The 21071-nt window shown below is 41.3% G+C and overlaps 1 protein-coding gene across 12 annotated transcripts in view; it reads left to right on the forward strand.

The window, feature by feature from the left end:
* TNRC6B (trinucleotide repeat containing adaptor 6B) overlaps positions 1–21071 on the forward strand; it is a 262610-nt gene that overhangs the window by 170791 nt on the left and 70748 nt on the right. For all 12 annotated transcript variants that reach the window (XM_019961842.2, XM_019961844.2, XM_070790452.1 and 9 more), the window contains 2 exons: positions 13964–14051; positions 18842–18863. In XM_019961842.2, the coding sequence (XP_019817401.2) occupies positions 13964–14051; positions 18842–18863 (110 nt within the window). Of the gene's footprint in view, positions 1–13963; positions 14052–18841; positions 18864–21071 lie in introns of those variants that run through there.

Below are 21071 nucleotides of genomic sequence, written 5' to 3' on the forward strand. Positions count from 1 at the left end.
CCCTGCTGGGGTAGACATGTGCACTTGAAGCATTTTGATGTCCTAGCCACCAAGTCCTCCTGGATGAACGTGGAGAGTACATAATCTTAAGAGTTGTTTGTTGTGCTTTTATTGCTTTAAAATTGCCTTCTAAAGGGGTTTTTAACTTACTGTGATTGAGTTGCAAACAGTCTATTGGATTTCTAAGGTCAGTTGTTGTTATTACGTCTCTTGATGTATAATTGTGTTGGCCCATACATGGAAGCAGGCAAAGAAGGGTGGGAAAACAGTATAAAAACAAAAGCTTCTAAGTGTTTCGTGAAAGCAGCCCCACTGTCTACTGGTCTTAGTTGTTGATTGCTCTCTAAATGACATGTGCCTCACACTTTGGGTTCTCATTGATAAGCTGTTTTCTTTTCTGCTGAGAAACCATACTTTGCTATTCTGTTGTGGCTTCCAGAACCCTGGCCTGGACTCCTATAGCTTGTTTCTTTTCGCTTTCTCTACTGTTGAATACTAAGGGTAGAGTGCTTCTCTGGCTTTGTGTGTTTGGCCCTTAGGGTTTAAACATAGTCTTTAGTGGTTCCAGGATATACATATTAAAAGCCCTCCTCAGGATGTTGCTTCTTAGTCTATTGAGTATTTGTAAACTACTCCTAGTTTCAGGCTGTCTTTTGGAGCCTTAGCAAGTACTTTCAGGAGTAAAATGTAAGATGGTGTTAACAAAGATTTATTCACCAGATCTTAGGTCTTGAAAACCTCAGGGATCTTTTGAGCTTGAAGAACCTTAGTTTGAGGCAAGCAAAACCAAAAGAATAGTTGAAAAATTAGAAGATTTGATTCAGAGTTGCACTATAAACACATCATAAAGGTATGAGGCTTCCCTAGTGGCTCAGTTGTAGTGAATCTGCCTGCCAGTGCAGGACATGTGGGTTCAGTCCCTGAGTTGGGTAGATTCCCCGGAGAAGGAAATAGCTACCCACTCCAGTATTTTTGCCTGGGAAATCCCATGGACAGAGGAGCCTGGCGTGCTACAGTCCGTGGGGTTGAAAAGAGTCAGACTCGGCTTAGCAACTAAACAACAACAACAGTATAGGTGTTACCAGCTGAAAGGAAACATCAGGAGAAAATCCCAGTAAACAGGCTGGCAATTTATAGCAATCTAGAGAGTTAAAGCTCTTGCCTGGAAAATCCCACGGACAGAGGAGCCTGGTGGGCTGCAGTCCGTGGGGTCGCTAAGAGTCGGACATGACTGAGTGACTTCACTTTCACTTTTCAGTTTCATGCATTGGAGGAGGAAATGGCAACCCACTCCAGTGTTCTTGCCTGGAGAATCCCAGGGACGGGGGAGCCTGGTGGGCTGCCATCTCTGGAGTCGCACAGAGTCAGACACGACTGAAGTGACTTAGCAGCAGCAGCAGCAGAGAGTTAAAGCAGTGAAATGTAATGGTTTAAAAGTTCAGACATTTACCTTATTAAGATTTCTTTTACAGGAGGCTTCATTGCATTTAAAAATGGTACTTTACACTCACAGGAATGTTATCAATGCAGAAGCTCCGATTTAAAGATTTGGCATCTTAGACTGTCCAACCTGGATGAAATTTCAACTGTTAGAGCTCACAGGTACCAGTGCACAGTCAGGGTTCTGCCAGGAAAATAGAGGCCATTCCAGGTATTCCATGGAGGAAAGAGTTGCTTCTCTTTTTCATTTTTATTTTCAGCCCCTTTTTGAGGTGTAACTGAAATACTAAATTAGAATTGAAGTGCTTAGATTTGAAGTGTTCAGAATACATGCAGTTTTGAACTGTGTATGCTTACAATGAAAAGTATATCCGTTATCTCCCAAAGTCTCCATCTGTGTATGTGTGTATGTCTGTTTGGCTGAGCTGGGGCTTAGTTGTGGCATGTGAACTCTTAGTTGTGGCATGGGATCTGGTTCCCTATCTAGAGATTGAACCTGGCCCCCTGCATTGGGAGTGTAGCGTCTTCGCCACTGGACCACCAGGGAAGTCCCCACAGTCTCTTAGTGCCCACTTGTCCGTCTTCCTTTTGGCCCTGCCCTGTCCCTTCCCAGCCCCCAGGTAACTGCTGATCTGCTTTCTGCCCTTACAGATTAGTTTGTGTTTTCTAGAATATTATACAAATGGACCATACAGTTCTCTTCTGGCTTCTTTCATTCAACATAATTACTTTGAGTTTTATCCATGCTTTGTGTTACCGTTCCCTTATTGCTGAGAACTGTTTGATTGTATGCCCTACCACAATTTGTTGATCCATTTACCAACTGATGCACAATTGAGTCGTTTACAGTTTTCAGCTCTTAAAATCAAGCTGCTACAAAGTTTGCCCATTTGAAAAATAGGGTTTTTAAAATATATTATTAGATTTCCAGGGTTCTTTATCTATCTGGAGATGCATTCTTTATCAGATAGGTGATTTGCGAATATTTTCTCCCAGTCTGCTGCTCTTTTTCTCTTAACGGCATCTTTTGGACAGTAGAGGTTCTTAATTCTGAAGAATCAAATGTATTGTGTTTTTTTTTTTTTTTTTTTTTTTCTTTTGTGGATCATCCTTTTGTCGTTAGGGCTAAGAAATAATCTTCCTAACCCAAGTTCACAAAGATTTTCTTTTCCTTATTTTCTTTTAGTTTTATGTTCAGGTCTGTGGTCCATTTGAGTTGATTTTTGTATGTAGTGTAAGGTCTGGGTTGAGGGTTTTTTTTTTTAAACATATGGCTGTTCAGCTGCTTCCCCACCGTTTGTAGAGAACAGACTATTCTTTCTCTGCTGAATTACCTTTGTACCTTTTTGAAAATCAGTTGTCCATTTCTGTATTGATCTACCTCTGGAATCTGATTCATCCTACTGAACTTTTTGTCTTTGTCGATGGCAATACTGCACTGCCTTGATTACTATATCTTTATAATAAGTCTGCGTGTCAGGTGCTGTGAGCCCTCCAGCTGTTCTTTTTGAAACTTGTTGCCTATTCTGGGTCCTTAGGAATTTTTAAAAGAGCTTGTCAGTTTCTACTTAAAAGTCCTGCCAAGATTTTGATAGGGATTGTGTCAAATCTGTAAATCAATTTTGGGAGAACTGACATATAAACAGTGCTGTCTTCCAGTCTGTGAACACAGTGTATCTCTCCACTTCTTTAGGTTTAAAAATTTTTCTCTTATCAGCATTTTACAGTTTTCAGTGTACAAGGATAGGACTTTATCATCAGGTTTACCTCTAAATACTTCGTAGGTTTCAATGCTACTATAAGTAGGATTTCTAAAAATTTCAGTTTTTGATTGTTGTTAGTATACAGAAACAGAATTGGTTTTATGTATTGATCTTATATCCTGTAACCTTGCTAAAGTCATTTATTAATTCTGGTAACTTTTGGGGGTAGAATCGATTGTATTTTCCAAAAAGAAAAGGCTTTTCTATAGGGAATTAAAAGCTCACACAACCATTAGAGAGTCGGGGGTGGGCGGGAGTAGAATGCACGAGACCATTGTTGTTGATGAAATTAGAATGCCAGGTTCCTAGGGAAGCATGGTCTCAGCGGTCGTCTGCAGCTCCAGTATGGCTCCAGTTCATCTGGAAGCTGCTGTGAAAGTGGAAAGTCCTGTCTGCCGCTGCCTGTGTGTCTGCTTCCAGCTATTTTCAGAGAATACTGACTTCTGTCTATACTAGAGCAGGAGCTTCTCATTGGCCATATCTAACTTAAAACAGACAGAGAATGGGATTCTGGGAAATGTTGTGCCAGGCTTCCCCTGCCAGCTGTAGGGGGTGGCAATGCTAGGCTGACAGTCAGGCACAGAAGGCATTGGGAGAGATACATGTAAGACCCTCTACTCAATCACGGAGCAGTAACTTAGCAACACTGTGAAAAATAGGGGTGAGAAGTGGCTGTAACTCAGAAAGATGTGATTGCTGGGGAAGGCAGATGGGCTCTGCGACCGAACTGACAGTGGGGTATTATCTGTATGAGGAAGTGGCAGGCCTGCTCTGTTTGGTCCTGCCTTACCCAGCAATTGGATGCTCGTCGACACAGTGAATATGCCTAGGGGATGGTGGTGAGGGGCTAGAAAACCAGGTCACAGGTGAACTGTTTGAAGACTGTGAGGAAGCCTCTGGGATACATGATGGGTGGCTACAAATAGGGATTTAGAAGACTTCTGTGCAGTCTGGAAAGGAAAGCTTAGGACCGGTGGGCGGAAGCTATAAGGAGATAATTCCCAAAGCAATATAAGGAACTTCCTACACAGCTGCACTAGGACTGAATAAAGATCTTTGTTAGATCTTTGTTAGAGACTGCTGGGCTGCGAGGCAAGAGTATATAAAGTATAAGAAGAGTCATTTCAAATGAGCTGTTTCTCAATCACCATTCTAACCCTGAAGGGTTTTGCAAGGGAAAACCTCCCCTATCACTCGTTATAACTTTTGCCACGTGGAATTTTTGAAAGTGAAAACAAGTTCTTGTAAATGTTTTTTCTTCCTTTTTCTGATTTGAGTAATTCCAAATAAACCTATTCCTTGTGTGTACCTTAGTTGTGGGATGTGGAGAGATTTGTGAGACACTTGGAGTCAGAGGTTATGTTCACAGAAGTATTGTTGCCGTATTTCACTGATTCTGAAATGCAGATTCTTTTTGTGCTTGACATACTTGAAATCTGCATTCCCCTACAGCTGATGGCCCCCTTTGACTATTGATACCTACATTTGCTGTCATCATGGTTTGTTTGCCTGCACAGATGTGGTCCTAGCTATTCCTCATGTCATTTCAATTAAATTTCATGCGTATTTGATATTACACAAGTTGTCTAATTGACTTTTAATATATCTTTATAAAGATTACACTGTCATTTGGCACTGAAACACAGATAGGAATAACGGGGCATAAGCTTGATGTTAATGAGGTTAATATTTATCCTTGAAGAAATAGTACAATTTCATATTTTCCTAGAAAGAACAGCCAAGTGCATTGTTTCTGTACTATTCAAAGTAAGGTCCAGGGACCAGCAGCTTGTTAGAAAAGGAGAATTGTAGGTCCCCATCAAACCTACTAAATAAGAGTCTGCATTTTAACAAGATTCCCATTAAAGATTGAGAAGCATCGCTTTACACAACCACACGTAGGAAGGTAACTCATATGTAGAAGGAGCAGTGTTAATTTTGTTGTTATTGTACCGTCGCAAAATCTTGTCCAACTCTTTGCGACCCCACGGACTGCAGCATGACAGGCCCCCGCGTCCTTCACTATCTCCAGAAGTTTGCTCACGTTCCATCCTCTGTCTCCCACTTCTCCTTTTGCCTTCAGTCTTCCCCAGCACGAGGGTCTTTTCCAAAGAGTCAGCTCTTCGCATCAGGTGGCCAAAGTATTGGAGCTTCAGTATCAGTCCTTCCTATGAATATTCAAGGTTGATTTCCTTCAGGATTGACTGGTTTGATCTCCTTGCAGCCAGAGAAACTCTCAAGCCGCCGTACAAAAGAATTGCCTGTCACGTATTACATGATGCAACTCAGGGCAGGAGAAATTTCTGCATCCCTCTAAATTAATAAAAAATGTATTTACCTTTATTTTGCTTAGTTTAATGTTACTATTTTCTTCCCATGAGCCACTCAATGTTAAAATGATTTTGATGCTTCAGTGTTGTTTGGCCTTGACTACTAATTTAATATCATGTGCAAATTACATTAGCATCCCATTAAATTCCCTCAGTCAGATCCAGCAAATGAAAAAACGTTAAGAATAAATCCAACACAGATCTTTGGAGTACCCTACTATGTAATTTCCTCTGCCGAAATGGATTTATTCCAGCATGCTCTCTTTCTGTGTGCATTTTTAATTAAAAACACTCTAAATGGATACTTCGAGCACTTTGCTTAACTCTTGTCATTGCACTCCTTTTGTTAATTGTCCTCACTCCAAATATGTGTGTGGTATCATTAATCCTTAATTGGTTATGACTGTTAATGGTTTTGTGTCTAGTTATTTTCTTACATTTTATAAATTGCCAGGATTACCATTTGTCTTTTAAGGAAGTAACTGTCTGTACAAGTCACGTATATTAGCTGTGCTTTAGTAAGCTTATGTAAATCTGTGTTGGACAGAGTTCTTAGTGTCAGACAGTGGAACTTTGACTGCTGCCAACGGTTTATTAAGTGTGATGCTGTCTCATAGATCCTTGGGAATCACACCACTGGGGGCCCCACGGGAACTTTTTCCTCTTCCTGTACATTCAGGAAACCGCTGTTAGAGGTTTCGGCTCCAGGACCACATCATGTCTGCTCCCTGAGAAGAGGGGTGCCCTGCACCCTGTCAGTTCCCTAGTAAAGTCACGCACACGTGCAACTTATTGGCAGAACATAAGTCACATTTCAATCTCTAGTTAAAAGGAGTTCTGGGAAATAGGCCAGAAGGGGCTTGGAGTTGATGTTGGCTTAGTTGACGTACTCTTCCACCGCAAAGTGAAATAATAGCTTTTATTACTGGTACAGTACTAACATCCTCAGTAAAAGGATGATGCTGTGGATCACGTGGTAGAGGAACATTTTAAACACCCTGTGGTGTCATATTTACCACATACCTAATGTATGGAAGACAAAGGAACCTCGACTGATAAAACTGTAACAGTTAATTTGGACATATTGGGGAGAAGTGTAGATTTTAGCCTATTTGGGGGAATACATTTTTTGAACGTCAGGACCACAGTGATTTCTAAAGTTCTTTTTGACTGTTCTGTGACTTTCATAAAGAGCTGTTAAAATATTTGTTTGAAATAGAAGTCCTTAAACGCTTTAAGAAGATAACTAAAAGATGAATCAGTATTTGAGGCTCTTTTTTTTTTTTCCCCATTAAAATTGTTATTGAGATAATTGTAGATTCACATGTGGTTGTAAGAAATAACATATTGAGATTCCAGGCACCTTTTACCCAGTTTGTGCCAGTGGTTTCTTCTGGTGGAACTATAGTATAGTATCACAGCCAAGAGACTGATTGATACAACTCACTGATCTTGTTTAATTTCCCCACTTTTACTTGTGTTTATTTGTGTGTGTGTATGTGTTTAGTTTTATAGTTGTATTACATGTAGCTTCCCTTATCTACCACCACTGTCATCAACAGGCAGAAGTCTCATCACCTTTAGGACCACTGGTGTCACCCTTTTTTTATAATCACCCTGCCTCAGCCCCTAGCAACCCCTGACAACTGCTTGTCATTTCAGAGTGTTCTATAAATAGATTCATACAGTATGTAACCTTTGGGATTGGCTTTTGTCACTTACCATAATCCCTGGTGATTCATCGACGTCGTTGATAGCTTGTTCTTTTACAGTGTTGGTTTGCTTCTGGCACATTTCATCTGTTGGGTGGATCTGTTGTATCCATTTGGATCTGCCTGCCTTAATTATTGGAGAAGGGAATGGCACCCCACTCCAGTACTCTTGCCTGGAAAATCCCATGGACGGAGGAGCCTGGTAGGCTGCAGTCCATGGGGTCGCTAAGAGTCGGACAAGACAGAGCGACTTCACTCTCACTTTTCACTTTCACGCATTGGAGAAGGAAATGGCAACCCACTCCAGTATTCTTGCCTGGAGAATCCCAGTGATGGGGGAGCCTGGTGGGCTGCCATCTATGGGGTCGCACAGAGTTGGACACGACTGCAGCGACTTGGAGGCAGCGGCGGCCTTGATTATATTATATATGGTTATGATCTGGAACCAGAGGTGCTGCGATACGTACCGACCAGAAAGTCGTCAGATGTTGACGGTGTTGTAGCCGGTTATTCATACCTGGCAGATACTCTTTTCTCTTGGGTCAGTATATTGGTGACTGCTGCTTTCAAAGTATGAAGTTGTCAGCCCTGCCTCTGCTTGATACTTGAGGCTCAGTGGGCTTGAGCACATTAATTCAGGAACCATTTGCTGTGATTCCAGTTTTTGGAAAGAGGTTGATATCTTAACCTGGCTTATCACAAGCCGTGAATTCACCTGTCCAAGGTTCTGGTACTTTCAAAACACCAAAGGCACCCCAGTGTCCTGGAAATCACCGACTCAATGGACATGAGTTTGAACAAACTCGGGGAGATAGCAAACAACAGAGAAACCTGGCGTACTGCAGTCTGTGAGGTCGTAAAGAGTCAGATATGTCTTAGGAACTGAACAACAGCAACAACAGCAAAATACTGGTAAAGAACAGCAAAATACTGGTAAAGACGGAGGGCAGAGTTGTGAGGCGAGATACAGCTGTTCAGAAATTTAAGCTGAGGGGCACTTCTTGGTGGGCCAGTGGCCAAGACTTCACACTCCCAATGTGGGAGGCCTGGGTTCCATCCCTGGTCAGGGAACTGGATCCCACATGCCACAAGTAAGACCAGGCGCAGCCGCAATAAAATCTGAACGGAGAGCGCCAGGAAGGCAAGCAGCACTGCGTGTGGAGTTGTTGGCCTCCAGCACAGAGCTTGGCAAGTAGGCACTGAAATAGGAAGAAGGAAAGAGGAAAGGAACAGAATGGGGGAAGCTCTTAAGAAATGGAACGCCTAGTTTTTTTTGGTGTGAGTGAGGACTGTTAGAAAATAAGCACAGAAAACTCTGACGCCTGTGTGTGAGTTTTTGCTGTGGGGGAGGGGGCGGTGGGAGGAGGGAGGAAGAATATCCCTCCCCCCAAAAAATAAAAGCCCAAATTCATACCGAGCACCCTCCCATCCCAGGATCTTTGAACTTACTGTTCTCTCTGCCTGGTCGGTCACTCTTCTCCCAGGTAATTTCCTTCATTCCAATCTCTCACAGTCTCAGAGAGGCCTTCCATGAATGCACATCTTGTGTAAAGTACCCTGTCATCTTCCCTGCCCCTTCCCTCTTGGTCGCACTCTAGCTCCTTTCTCAGCTTTATTTTCTTGGTGATGTTGTGTGTGTACATTTGTCTGTCTGTCTCGGTCTAGACCATCAGCCCCCAAGGCCACTGTTACATCCCTAATGCCTAGATCAGTGCCTGGCACATACTAGTAACTCAGTGTCTGTCTGCTGAGTGATTTAACTAGTTAAATTTAATTGAGGCTTTTTCTTTCGAACCATGTCCCATTGAAAAGATAGAAAAGCGTCTCTCGCTCTATCATCATGCAGTTGGTAACATCCAGTGGAGGACCTCGTGTGTCCTAGGATTTGTGCTGGGTGGTAAGAAGAGGAAGGGCAGCAGTGGACTTCACTGTAGCAAACGCAGGCCTACTCAGCTTCCCCTTCTGCCCTGAGCGGGGCGGGCCAGCTCCTGTGAAGACAGGAGCAGCAGCTCTGAAAGCGGGAGGGGGAAAATGGGCTTTTCATGACAGAATTAGAGGTGGAGGAAGTGTCGGTTTGTGTGTGTACACCAGTCCCAGTTTGATCCCTTATTCAGTTCCCAGATGTGTCCCCTTGAATTTGAGAAGTGCGGTGACGTTCAGCAGGGCCCGGCTACCCCTCTGATCTCATCCACCGCCTTCTCCCTTATTCGCTTGACTCCAGCCTCCTTGCCAAACACACCAGTGTCATTCCTTTCTGCTGCTGTCCCTCTGCCTGGAATCCGCTGGCGCAGACAGCCGCATCTCCCTCACCTCAGTGGGTCTCCATGCTTCGGCCCCCTTATCAGAAAGGCCTTTTCTAACCATGTGTAAGGTGGAACCCTCTTCCCTGCCTGTCCTTCTCAGGGCCAGACAAGAGGCAGGGCAGAGATGGTGAGATGTACAGAGGAGGGTGAGTTTCTTATGGGTTGAAGTTGTCAGGGAAGGCTTCACTGAAGCAGACAGCTACTGAGCCAGGACTTGACAACACGGTAAGGTGTGACTGAGCACCAAAAAGGAGGACGGTTTTTGCATCAGGTATGCACAGTAGGTGAGGGTAGTGTAGAAATAGGACCTGCACTGTGACTGGCCTTCGATGTCAGCTCTAGGGAATTGGCATCTAGATATCCAGCTCTGGACCTCCCCACGTGGTCTTGGAGGTTTTGGATGTGTGAAACAGCCAGTTTCTAGGAATGCCAGCATTGTCACTCTTTAATGTCCTGAACTTGCAGACAGAAGTCTTGCTCTGCTTCAGCTCTGATGAGTATTGAGAGTCTCCCCTTTTATTCAAATACGGCCTTTCTCAAAAACAAGTCCCTTGCACATACTTCTTGAAACCAGTAGTTGTTTATTTAAAAAAAAAAAGAAAAGGAGAAAGAAAACACTCGTATTTTCTTCACCTTAGACATTTTAAGAGTAGTTTTGGCTTTTTACCATTCTTGATTTATTCTAGATTACGGTGTTTACACTTGCATCTGGCTAATGGTAAGCTTAACACGAGAATTTAGAGTAGTCATTTTCAATTCCAACTACATGTTAGAACCACTTGGGGTGGGGGCTTTGGAAAAAAACCCATAGATTCCTATGTGATTGATCTGGAATGTTGCCTCTGGGAGTGGTTTACTACCATTTACTCTGGCCCCTACCTCAGTGTGACCTTTGTAACAGAAGGATCACACTTTGCTTTTGGTGGTTGTATCCCTTTAGTCCCCTTCCATTTGGAACAGTTCCCCCATCTTCCCTTGGTGTTCGTGACCTAGAAATTTTTGAAGATTTTAAACCCATGATATTCTAAAATGTCTCCCAATTTGGGACTGTTTTGATGTTTCTTTATGATGATATTCAGGCTATGCATATCGTAGGATTATTGCTGTGTTCTCAGAGTCTCCTGTCAGGTTACTCAAAATTTCAGTGTGTCCCATCATTGATGATCTTCATGTGGATTACTTAACTAAGGTGCTAGCCACCCGGCTTCTCCTCTGTATAATTATTGTTTTCTCCTTTGTAGTTAATAAGTGTTTCGTGATGTGGTGCTTTAAAATTATGTGAATATTACATTCCTTGGTGTTTCAAGGTATTCACTGATTTCTTTCTGTATGGACTCACGTTTTCCTATCTTATACAATGGCTTATAATCTGTTGCTATCATTACTTATTTTGAGTGTCATATTGTCCCAGATTTAGCTTGTAAGACCCTCTTCAGGCTTCTGTGACCATTTGACATGTCCCTTCATTTGTCAAAGATTTTCTTGCTTGTTGGAAAACAAGCATTTCAGCTCATTTTGTGCTTTTCATCATCAAGCTCCCAAATTAGTTCTTTCTCAAAAAAAAAAAACAACTGTGATTCTCTTAGTGAAGGATGGTATTTAGAAGCCATAATCTGGGTTCGAAGTATGTTCATAGCTACTATATTTGGATGTTGCTTGTTCCCAAGTCCTCTCAGTGATAGAGCTAGGGAATAAGTATGTGTATTTGCATACATGAAGGAATATAAAATTGCATCTACTTTTTTTTGTTATGTCTGGCCCTGTGTATTAAAAATCATGAGTTCATGCCAATAACTAATACTGATCCAACTCCATGGGGTTCATTTGAGTTTTCTTTTTCCATTTTGGTAACTCCTTTTTTCAATACTGAGAAACGTGACTGTTGTCATCCTTAATGTTATTATTGGTCAGTCCCCCACGTAACTGATCTCCCATCACTACCACCATAGATGGGTGGATGCTCTCTTCACCCCTGCTGGGCTCTGGCACAGCATAGAGATATTTCAGAGTTCTGCAAATGGTTCTAAGGTGCAGCCAGCATACGGCACAACTGAAACAGAAGAAGGTGAGCCCCACACTTTCTAATTGATTATTAAGTGAATGATGAGGTGAAGTCAGGTTTGGTTTGGGAAAATGAATTCTTCCTAAGAAAGTGAGATTTAAAGAGAAGACTCGATTCTACCAACACACAGTAAAAGATCAGGGTGAAAGCACAGTCTGTCTCCTGGAAAGCTTCAAAAAATATTTGTTTTGGAAATAAATCTGCTTGTAGTGAACATAAGTTTCAATCCCTTCCCCTGAATTACCTGTTTATAGGAAAAAATATTTGAAAAGGTTAGTTGTTTTTTTGAGAATGTGTCTCATTAATGACTAACTGCTTTTCTTTGTTTTACCTTGCCTTTTAAAAATAAACTTTAACAACATTATGCTTTTTAGAGCATTGAATATTCAAACAGATACTCATTCAGGCTATGGTTGCTCTTTTTCTGTAGTCAGTTGTACTTTAAAATATGGAAATCAAGTTACAGTAACTGGGTCACGAGGAACCCCATCTTCTCCTTCCATTTGCAGCCAGAGGAAGCAAGAGGTTCTAAGAGCCAAATATAACAGGATCTGCAGCCAGCCTCCCTTAGATGGTCAGCATCTATCTTGCCAATTTTCATAAATCCATTTTCTTAAAGTAGTACACGACTGCAAGTAGATTTTCACCAGGAACTTCACACTTAGGCTGATGTACACCATAATCCAGCTCCAAAGAAAACAGCCTTAAGCCTAAGGAAATTATAATAAAATCTCTTCTTTGGTTGTAGTTTTTAAGTTGTCATGGATGTTCGGCTTCCCGGTTGACTCAGTGGTAAAGAATCCGCCTGCAATTCAGGAGTTGCAGGTTCGATCCTTGGGTTGGGAAGATCCCCAGGAGCAGGAAATGGCAACCCACTCCAGTATTCTTGCCTGGGAAACCCCATGGACAAGAGGAGTCTGGTGGGCTACAGTCCATCGGGCTGCAAAACAGCTGGACACGACTTAGCAACTAAACAAGGTGGACAGCAACAACATGGCGTTGTGTTGGAATGTGAATTGTGCACTTTAGGCTTTTGTGTATTTATGCCCAGAAGTATAGGAGACAGGGCAGCATCTGTGAATGTAGAAAGAGCCACTGAAAACGTGACGTATAGGTAAAACACTTCGTTTGCGTGTTCAGTTCTTACTTTCTGTAAATGAAGTGTCACTGCCTGTTCATGGGAGTGTGCCTCAGTGCTGGCCCTTGGTTCCTTCTGGGTAGGTTGAGGGAGTTTCAGTCCCCAAACTTGAGTCCTTCAGGAACCATCATTGGGGTTTTTGCCATGTCTGCAGACATTTAACGCTTTTCTTTGTTTGACTTTCAACTTAGCCTTTATCTAAGTGATAATCTATGAAACCATGGATTTGCTGTCGGACCCCCTAAAACCACAAGTATTGCAGATGGCATCTCGTCAGTTGTTGGGAACTGAGAGCTTGATTTCTAACTCTCTTTTCCAGCTCTGAAATTCAATAAGCTTGGCATCTGGGGTTTCCAGCTGTGAGTTTTGAAGTAAGCGCCAGTGGTTGTTTATGTGTTTTTCCCAGTTGATACATAGAAGTAGAAGTCGTCAACTTTCTACATATATTAGAATATTAGATTGTATGTAAGAATATTTTAGGTAATACGGTAAGTATGGCATTTTGCAGTTATTTTTCAAATGTGAGGGATAAATTACATGATCTTAGTTTCTTGTACATATTTCTCCAACTAGAATGCTTATTTTTATTTTTAATTGAGGAGAGCAAAACCTGGTGATCCTAACTGTGAAATCACCTAATAGGGAATACATGGATTTAAAGGACCTTCAATACAGCCTTAAAAACACAAGTAGAAAACATGTAAAACATACAGTGTTAATAATGTAGAAGAAAAATACAGAATTTAGAACATAGGGTTTTATATTCACTGCTCTGAAGATGTCATGGGAAAATACCTAAATTATGATAAATACCTGTATACTGTAACTGAAGTCATATATTCTGCATTATTTGTGAGGAGTATTGTCAGAAGCCAACACAATGTTGTCATATATTCAAATTAGGTTCTTTGCTGAGTGGAAATACAATAACCATGTGTGTGTGTTTAGAAAGATATTATAAAAACTCACTTTACTGGACTTCTTTAAAACCAAACTTAATATCATGTTGCAAAAGGGGTTACAGACCAAAATAAGGAGGATAAGTAAATACGCTAGGTTTTATGTATCCTGCTAGCTTAAACGGAGTACTGTGCTCTGCTCGGTCAGAGATGAAATGTTTGTCGCCTTGCACACCATCTGTAAGCATTTAATTTGCTACACAAACAGACTGTGGGTATAGGTGTATAACCTTGTGGCATGGCATTACTTTAACAGAGAGAAGGAGCACGAAAGGGAAGAACAGTTAATGGAAGACAAGAAAAGGAAGAAAGAGGATAAAAAGAAAAAAGAAGCCACTCAGAAGGTGGGTTTAATCAGTTATGTCTGTCTTTACATCCGCCGAAAATCTAGAATGAGTTGCCTTGTCTTGGATGCCTGACATCTTAATAATGCTACTTGAGGGATTAGTTTCCTTGAGAGCTTTAAGATTTGAAAGTGGGAGAAAGTTAAAGACCTGCACTGGTTATCGTGAAGTAGATGTTAAATTAATGCTGCAGCCGATTTTATTGAAAACAACAGTGAGTAATATCAAGAAAAGCAGGAGAGTTACCAACAGTTAAATGCTTGTTGTGTTTCCTTGTCTGTATCGTAATTAATCTCCATTTTCTTAAGCAAGTTTATGGAATGATTTTTCAAAGCTTGCTAGAGTTTGCCTTGATATTGTCCTTCTGGTCCACCTACATTGTCATTTTATATGAGTCTGCTTTTTTGATAATTCCATTAAAAAAAATCTCCCTCAAAATCCATAAAGAATCCTCCCTCAAAGAGGATCTGGTGGGGGAGGGGGAGCGCAACTTCCCTGGTGGATCAGTGGCTAAGACTCTGTGCTTCGAATGCAAAGGCCTGGGTTCGATCCCTGGTCAGGGAACTCGGTCCCACATGCCACAAACAGGAGTTTGCATGCCACAACTAAAAATCCCACCTATTGCAGCTAAGACCTGGCACAGCCAAAGAAATAAATAAATATATATGATTTTTAATTAAAAGACGGTCTGGTGGGCCTGCTTAGTGCTCTGAAGGAGATAGTATTTCATGGCTTTGAGGCATTTGCTTAGGGAAAAAGAGATGCTAAAAGGAAAAAAGACATAGAACCGACCGATGTCAGCTGTCAGGGCTGTGGGGAACAGAGAGTGGCTAGACCTCCCTGCCCTGTCCCCTCTGCCCTGGCCACAGTCTGAGCTGACTGCCCGCCCTCACTGCTCTTTTAGCTTCAAGAGCTTCACCTGATGGGCTCTGGTTCGGCAGCGGTGCTTTGCCGCCTTTGCAAAGTGCCTGGCAGAGTTGCTCTGCCTCCAGTTCTTGTTACCACTGTCTGACACACTTGGGAAGCAGACCCTCACCATGAGGCAGGTTTGAGGGTCCCTGCTATGGAGCCAGGTTATTGAAGCTAGGTTTAGGGAGGGGGGCAACTGTTAACAGGGTTCAGAGGGAACTCTAGATTTAGAACAGACTCAAGGCATTCAAACTCAAGGGACACTGCAAGTTTGCCCTGCGTCGTTAGATAGCATTTCCCTTAATTCTGTTCTCTGAATTATTGAAATCACGTAGGAGTGCCAGCATAAGACACAATACTGGAAATATTTTCTGGCTTAGATTGCATGTGACCCTGCTGCATTAAACATGTGAAATGTAATTTATCTTCAAGGCTTAATTAAAAGGAATATTCATTATTGTTTGGTGCCGTAGTAGACTACTTTACTCTTTAAGGTTTTGTCTGCTTTTAATTGTGTTTCTGGCTTTATTAATAGTGGCGGGCTCACCATCGCATCTTCATGCTGTTAGGATACCTGCTTCTAATCTGAGCTTGTTGAAACTGTCTAAAATGACGGGACAGATTCTGAATTAAAATGTCAGATGACAACCCAGAGGCTTGTTTTATACTTGGTGGACACAGCCACCTTCCATGTCACTGAAGTTGTTACCTGTGGGGCCACCATCTCTGGGTTGTCAGAGGCGCTGCCCCTGTAGCCACACATACTGACTGTCCTATGGGAGTGATGGGAGAGTGAAGCTCAGTGAGGCTTTCTTTCCTTAGGGCATTCCCATTTCATCCACTAAATTGGTACAAGAAATGGATTTTGCAGTCTGTGGGACTGCATGGTTATAAGCTCTCCACTGGGGAACTTGAACAAAGGCTGATAACAGGAAAATGCCAAATAGAGTGAGTGTTTTGGGCCTTGTGGACAGTTCATCTTTGTTTTTCACATAGGTAACAGTGTCTTTTAACCTGAAATATCAATGCTAGAAGTGATTACTAATAATGTGCATCTGTAAACTTTTGTTGTGGATCCCCCTAATAGAAAAATGATTTAAAATAAAAGATGGTGTGGGTTCCTTCAAGAGTGAATGGGGATTATTTGTGCAGAGAATTTCGTATGTACAGCTGGACTGTCTACCCTGTGTGCTTGGTCTGCATTAAGAACTGGTTTAAAAATTATGGCCAAGAGAAGTATCACTGTAAATGAATTTTCACATGGTTAATTAAGAACAATAAAAATTTGGTCACGTTTGTTCAAAAATGTTCTAAATTGACTGGGACAGGGTCTAAGCTTGACACATGGTCTTTGATATTGTTTTACCATCCTGAACCATTGTATAATTTCAGAATTAGATTCTGATTTAGCACTTTAAGGAGCAAGCACAAAGCTCAGCATGTGACTGTCTTAGTGGTTTTTAACCTCACTGTAGAGACAGCATCTCAACTAAGAGGCTTAAAATGTGCTATGATGCAAAGAATTGTAGAGAATGTGCCAGTGGCCCTGTAATGGGGTCACACACTCGTTCAGTCAGAGTGTGTGGTGCCTCTTCTTAGTGCTTCCACATCTTGCTCGCGGCCTACCCCATTGCTTTATAATCATCTCTTCGTGTCTGTCTTCCCCATTAGCCTGGCTGTAAGTTTCTCGAGGTTTTATTCATATTTATATTTCCAGTAACTAGGACAGTGCCCAGGACAAAAGCATTACTCAAAAAAATGTTTGTTTAGTAAGTAAATGGTCAAGAATGAATGCTAGCAACACAGTGTTCATGAAGAACTGACTTTTATTTAGCTAAATTAAATTATTTATACATAGAAATTAAATTTATACATAGAAATTAAAATGAGCTGCTTTCCCATTGTTCTCAGTGGTTATGGCGGTTTGCTCTTTCTAAAACCATCCCTGAGTAAACGGTGTTAGATTTCCAGTTATGAGGGAGGTGTCTGAGAAGTATTCGCCTCGCATTCATTAGGCTGATGCTGCTCAAGGATCATTGTTTAGTGTTAGCAGAACCCATGCTTTAATTATCCAGCTTTTCACCGTCTTGGGGGACAACACTTTTAAAAGAACCCACATTTTAAGACACATTTGACATTAGTTGGATTTGTTGCTTACAGCTAGGGAAGACATTGACTTCCTGTAATAACTGATCTTCCAGATGGCATTCTAAGAAGTATTTATTTACTGTGGTATAAATTGCCGTAAGGAATTGATATGTGGTTGCAAATCAGTTCATTCTTGGATAGGTGGGGTTACAGAAAAATTATACAGTAGAACTGAGCTGTGTAACAGTTAGTACTGGGAAACATTCATTTTAAGAGGCTGCTTAGCACAAATTCAGTACAGCTGAATTAGCTTGCTTTTAATGGAAGAATGTAAGAAATACTCCAGGAGGTCGTCCAAATGGATTGTTTAATTCAGTGGTGTGCTGGAATCCATTTTGAAGCGGGCTGGTTAGCCACAGGACAGACCTTCCGAAGATGAGCATGTTTTCATGAACGTCCAGAGCGGTAACTTAGTATGATTACCAGCCACAAATAATCAGAGCTCTTCTTTTCTATAGGAATATTTTGGTTACAGAAGTTGGAGGACCAATACAAAAAAATTTTTTTGAAGATTAGCAATTGGGAACAAGGGGTCAAAATAACCCATGATCTCAATAATGTGATTTAACCCCTGTTGGAATTCTGGTACATTTCCTTTGGAATGTTTTCTTATTCATGACCTTTTGTGGTTTTGTTTAAATATTACAGGGCATGGATAATTAGATGCCCTCCTTTATTTTCCCCTCTTAATAGCAGAAGAGTTTTCCATGTGGCTCCTAGTCATCATTTCCAAACTCTCAAAACCCATTATTATATTTAGGATGGCCAACCTTTTAGGCTAATCACTTCCAGAAATGTATTAGTTACTATATAAAGAAATACTTTCAACAAAGTAGTCTGTATTTGTTCAAATTTATGTTTGTCTGTATGCTCAGTCACTCAGTCATGTCCGACCCTTTGCAACCCCATGGACTGTAGCCCGTCAGGCTCCTCTGACCCTGGGATTTCCCAGTCAGGAAAACTGGAGTGGGTTACCACTTCCTTCTCCAGGGGCTCTTCCCATTCTAGGGATCAAACCCACGTCTTTTATGTCTCCTGCATTGGCAGGCGGGTTCGTTATCACTGCTCTACCTGGGAAGCCACATTATGATTTCAATCTTATTTCACATTAAATTTTCTATAAACTTTGATAATTATAATAGCAAACAGTTATTGAGCATTGCTATAGGTTATCTGGCTTAATCTTTACAGCAGTCCTTTGCAGAGAGATAACTGTTATTATCTTCATTCAACAGATAAACAGAAAACTGAGATCACACAGACAGGAGGTGGCAGAGCTTGGTTTTGAATCCAACTTTCCTACTGTGATCTCTGATGCCTCTGAGCGTGGGCCCTTAAACTTTGCTTTCTAGATTTGAAGTCAGGTGTCTGGGTCCATACTCACAGGGAAATCTTTTTGTATCTGTGGTTAATTTTGTTCCTGGGCCTTACATCCATTTCCTTTTCTGGATGTCAGAATGGGAAACATTATCCCCAGTGCAGGGACCTCATTATTTATCAAGAGTGAATGCTTTTTGTCTTAATTTTTGGACTCTTTCATAATGACGGTCATGTAAGTTACAGCCAGACATATGGCCATTGTCTTTAGAGGGATGTCTGAGCTGACTTTTTCTGAATTTTAGCTCTGCCTATGTATCTGACAGCTTGAATTATTTGAGGTTTCAGAATTACAGTAATCTTATATGCTGGTTTAGAAAGCAAGTCTCATTTACCTGTATCTGTTTATTTTGTAGGTCACGGAACAAAAAACCAAAGGTAAGATTTTCTTTTTCTTTCTTTTTCGATTTGTGCTCTTTTGTGTTTAGATTTACACTTGCTGACTCAGCCTCCAATCCACTTGATGCGTGAGGGTGGGTGTAGAGTACGGTTGGTTGTCTGCAGTCACTGAAGAGCAGTAATGACAGACTAAAAGTACTTATACTAGTGTTTCTAGTTGGCCTTATGTTTCTTCAGGAGGCAGGAGAGTAGATAGAGTAATTCCCCATTTTAAAAGTAAGGAGGTCATGATTTTGAACAGAACCTTTTCAGAATTTTTCTTAGAACGATAACAAAAGCAGCACACTTGCCCCTACTTTACAGATCGCAGCTGCAGAGAGTTGTTAGCCATCTTGATCCGTGACAGGCATTGAGTATGAAAACGAGTGTTATATTTAGGATGGTCCCACTGTCTTCTGAGCTAGAGCCTGGAATATGCTTTTTGAAAAGATAATGTACTTTACCTCTTACAAAATACTGATATGTGGTAAACAGAAGCAGATATCCCTGAGGTCATTCTTAACCTCTAATGGTCTGTGTGTTTTCACTTCTTTCTCCTCTGTTACTTTTGACTATGCGGTCTTGTCTGGTGATGGTCCTGCTTTTGGTGAATCCCGTTAAGGACGGGAGACATCATTCCTTGAGACCAGTGTTGTAGCCTCTATCCTCGCCCATTTGAATATGATGTTCTCTCCTAGCATATGCACTCGAATTATCTGCATAGAGCTGTCAAAACACCCAAGCCTGTTCTCTTCCCACACCTTCATGGTCCCAAGCCACAGCCATAACAGGTGTACTTAGGGAAGTTCTGTAGATGACCACAGTGTGTCCCAGATTGAGAACCACTGTCCTAGATGAAGGGAATTGTGATAACCTGGGGGAAGATAGGGTCATAGAGAAGCCACGGCTTGATGAGAGCTTCACTGAGGACTGGTTTCTTCATTGTTCTGTTTTGTTGGACTAAGCATGTCACACAGTGACGGAAGACTAATAAAGGCAGTACTAGTTTCTTACGAAACTTAGTTCAGGAAAACAGATTCTCAGATGAGTAGACATTACTGCCATATATTTCTAATCGAAAGGCATTTCAGGGAATTCCCTGGTGGTCCAGTGGTTAGGACTCCATGCTTCCACTGTAGGGGACAGAGGTTTGATCCCTGGTCGGAGAACTAAGATTATGCATACCTCATGGTGCTGCCAAAAAAAGAAAAAAGGGAAAGAAAGGCATTTCAAAGGAGAAAACAGTCTAGAATTTTGTACTGATTTATAAAATGAGCAAAACTTACTAGTTGTAATTATTTTAATTAGTTAAATAGCGTTCTCCCTTTGTACTTTGTCAATTCCTAACCTGGAAATAGGCATTATTTTGAAAGTATCTCTGTAAATTACTTGTTTGAAATATAAATTATACTTTACTAGAGAAATAGAGTTATTGATCATGAAACAGTGTCCATAGTTTCTAAACCAACATACTATCTAGGAAAGGACTTTGGCATTTAAGTGTTTTTATAGGACTTTTTGATGACTTATGGGGACAACAGATGAGAAAATTGGCATTTTCCTAAAAAAATCCAGACTCTGTGGTTACTGGAACACAGTGGTTGGGTTCCTGGGCCTGGCCACAATTTTTAATACTTGTGAAGCCAAGGACCAGTTGAGCTGTTGAAACAAGCTGCTCTGTATGTTAAGTGGTGTTTCTATTGGAAAACTGAAAATCCGCTAGATTTTTCTTTCTTTTTTTATTTGTACCAGGTCTGTTCTTAGAATCACATTCCTCTTTCCTCTGCCAAAGCCTTAAAAGTTAAATTTTCTTTTTTACTTCTACCAAAGTTTCCCTCTGTTTAGGGTTTTTCTTATACCTACCATAAAATGGAGTACAGTTTCACAGTTTCCATATTCCCTTCAAAAATTAAAGTAAAATAATTCTGAAGTGAGCCGAGAGCCTGTTTTGAGTCTCACAATGGATTTAATTGTTAAAACCAGAGAATAAAAATAAAAATTATCCCTGAGATATGTTAGACCATAAGAAAACGGAGGCCCTGATCTTTTTACCTTTTTTTATCCTATTTTACAGCCATATCTTCATCTTTGTTCCCAGGAGTCTGCCCGAATCCCACTCCTCTTCCCTCAGCTGATGTTTCTGGGTCCTGTTCCTCTTCCCAAAGATGATGCCTGCCTTGGGCAGCCTCCCCTGAATTCTGAATCCAC

This window comes from Bos indicus, chromosome 5 (assembly GCF_029378745.1).
Source record: "Bos indicus isolate NIAB-ARS_2022 breed Sahiwal x Tharparkar chromosome 5, NIAB-ARS_B.indTharparkar_mat_pri_1.0, whole genome shotgun sequence".
NCBI lineage: Eukaryota > Metazoa > Chordata > Mammalia > Artiodactyla > Bovidae > Bos > Bos indicus.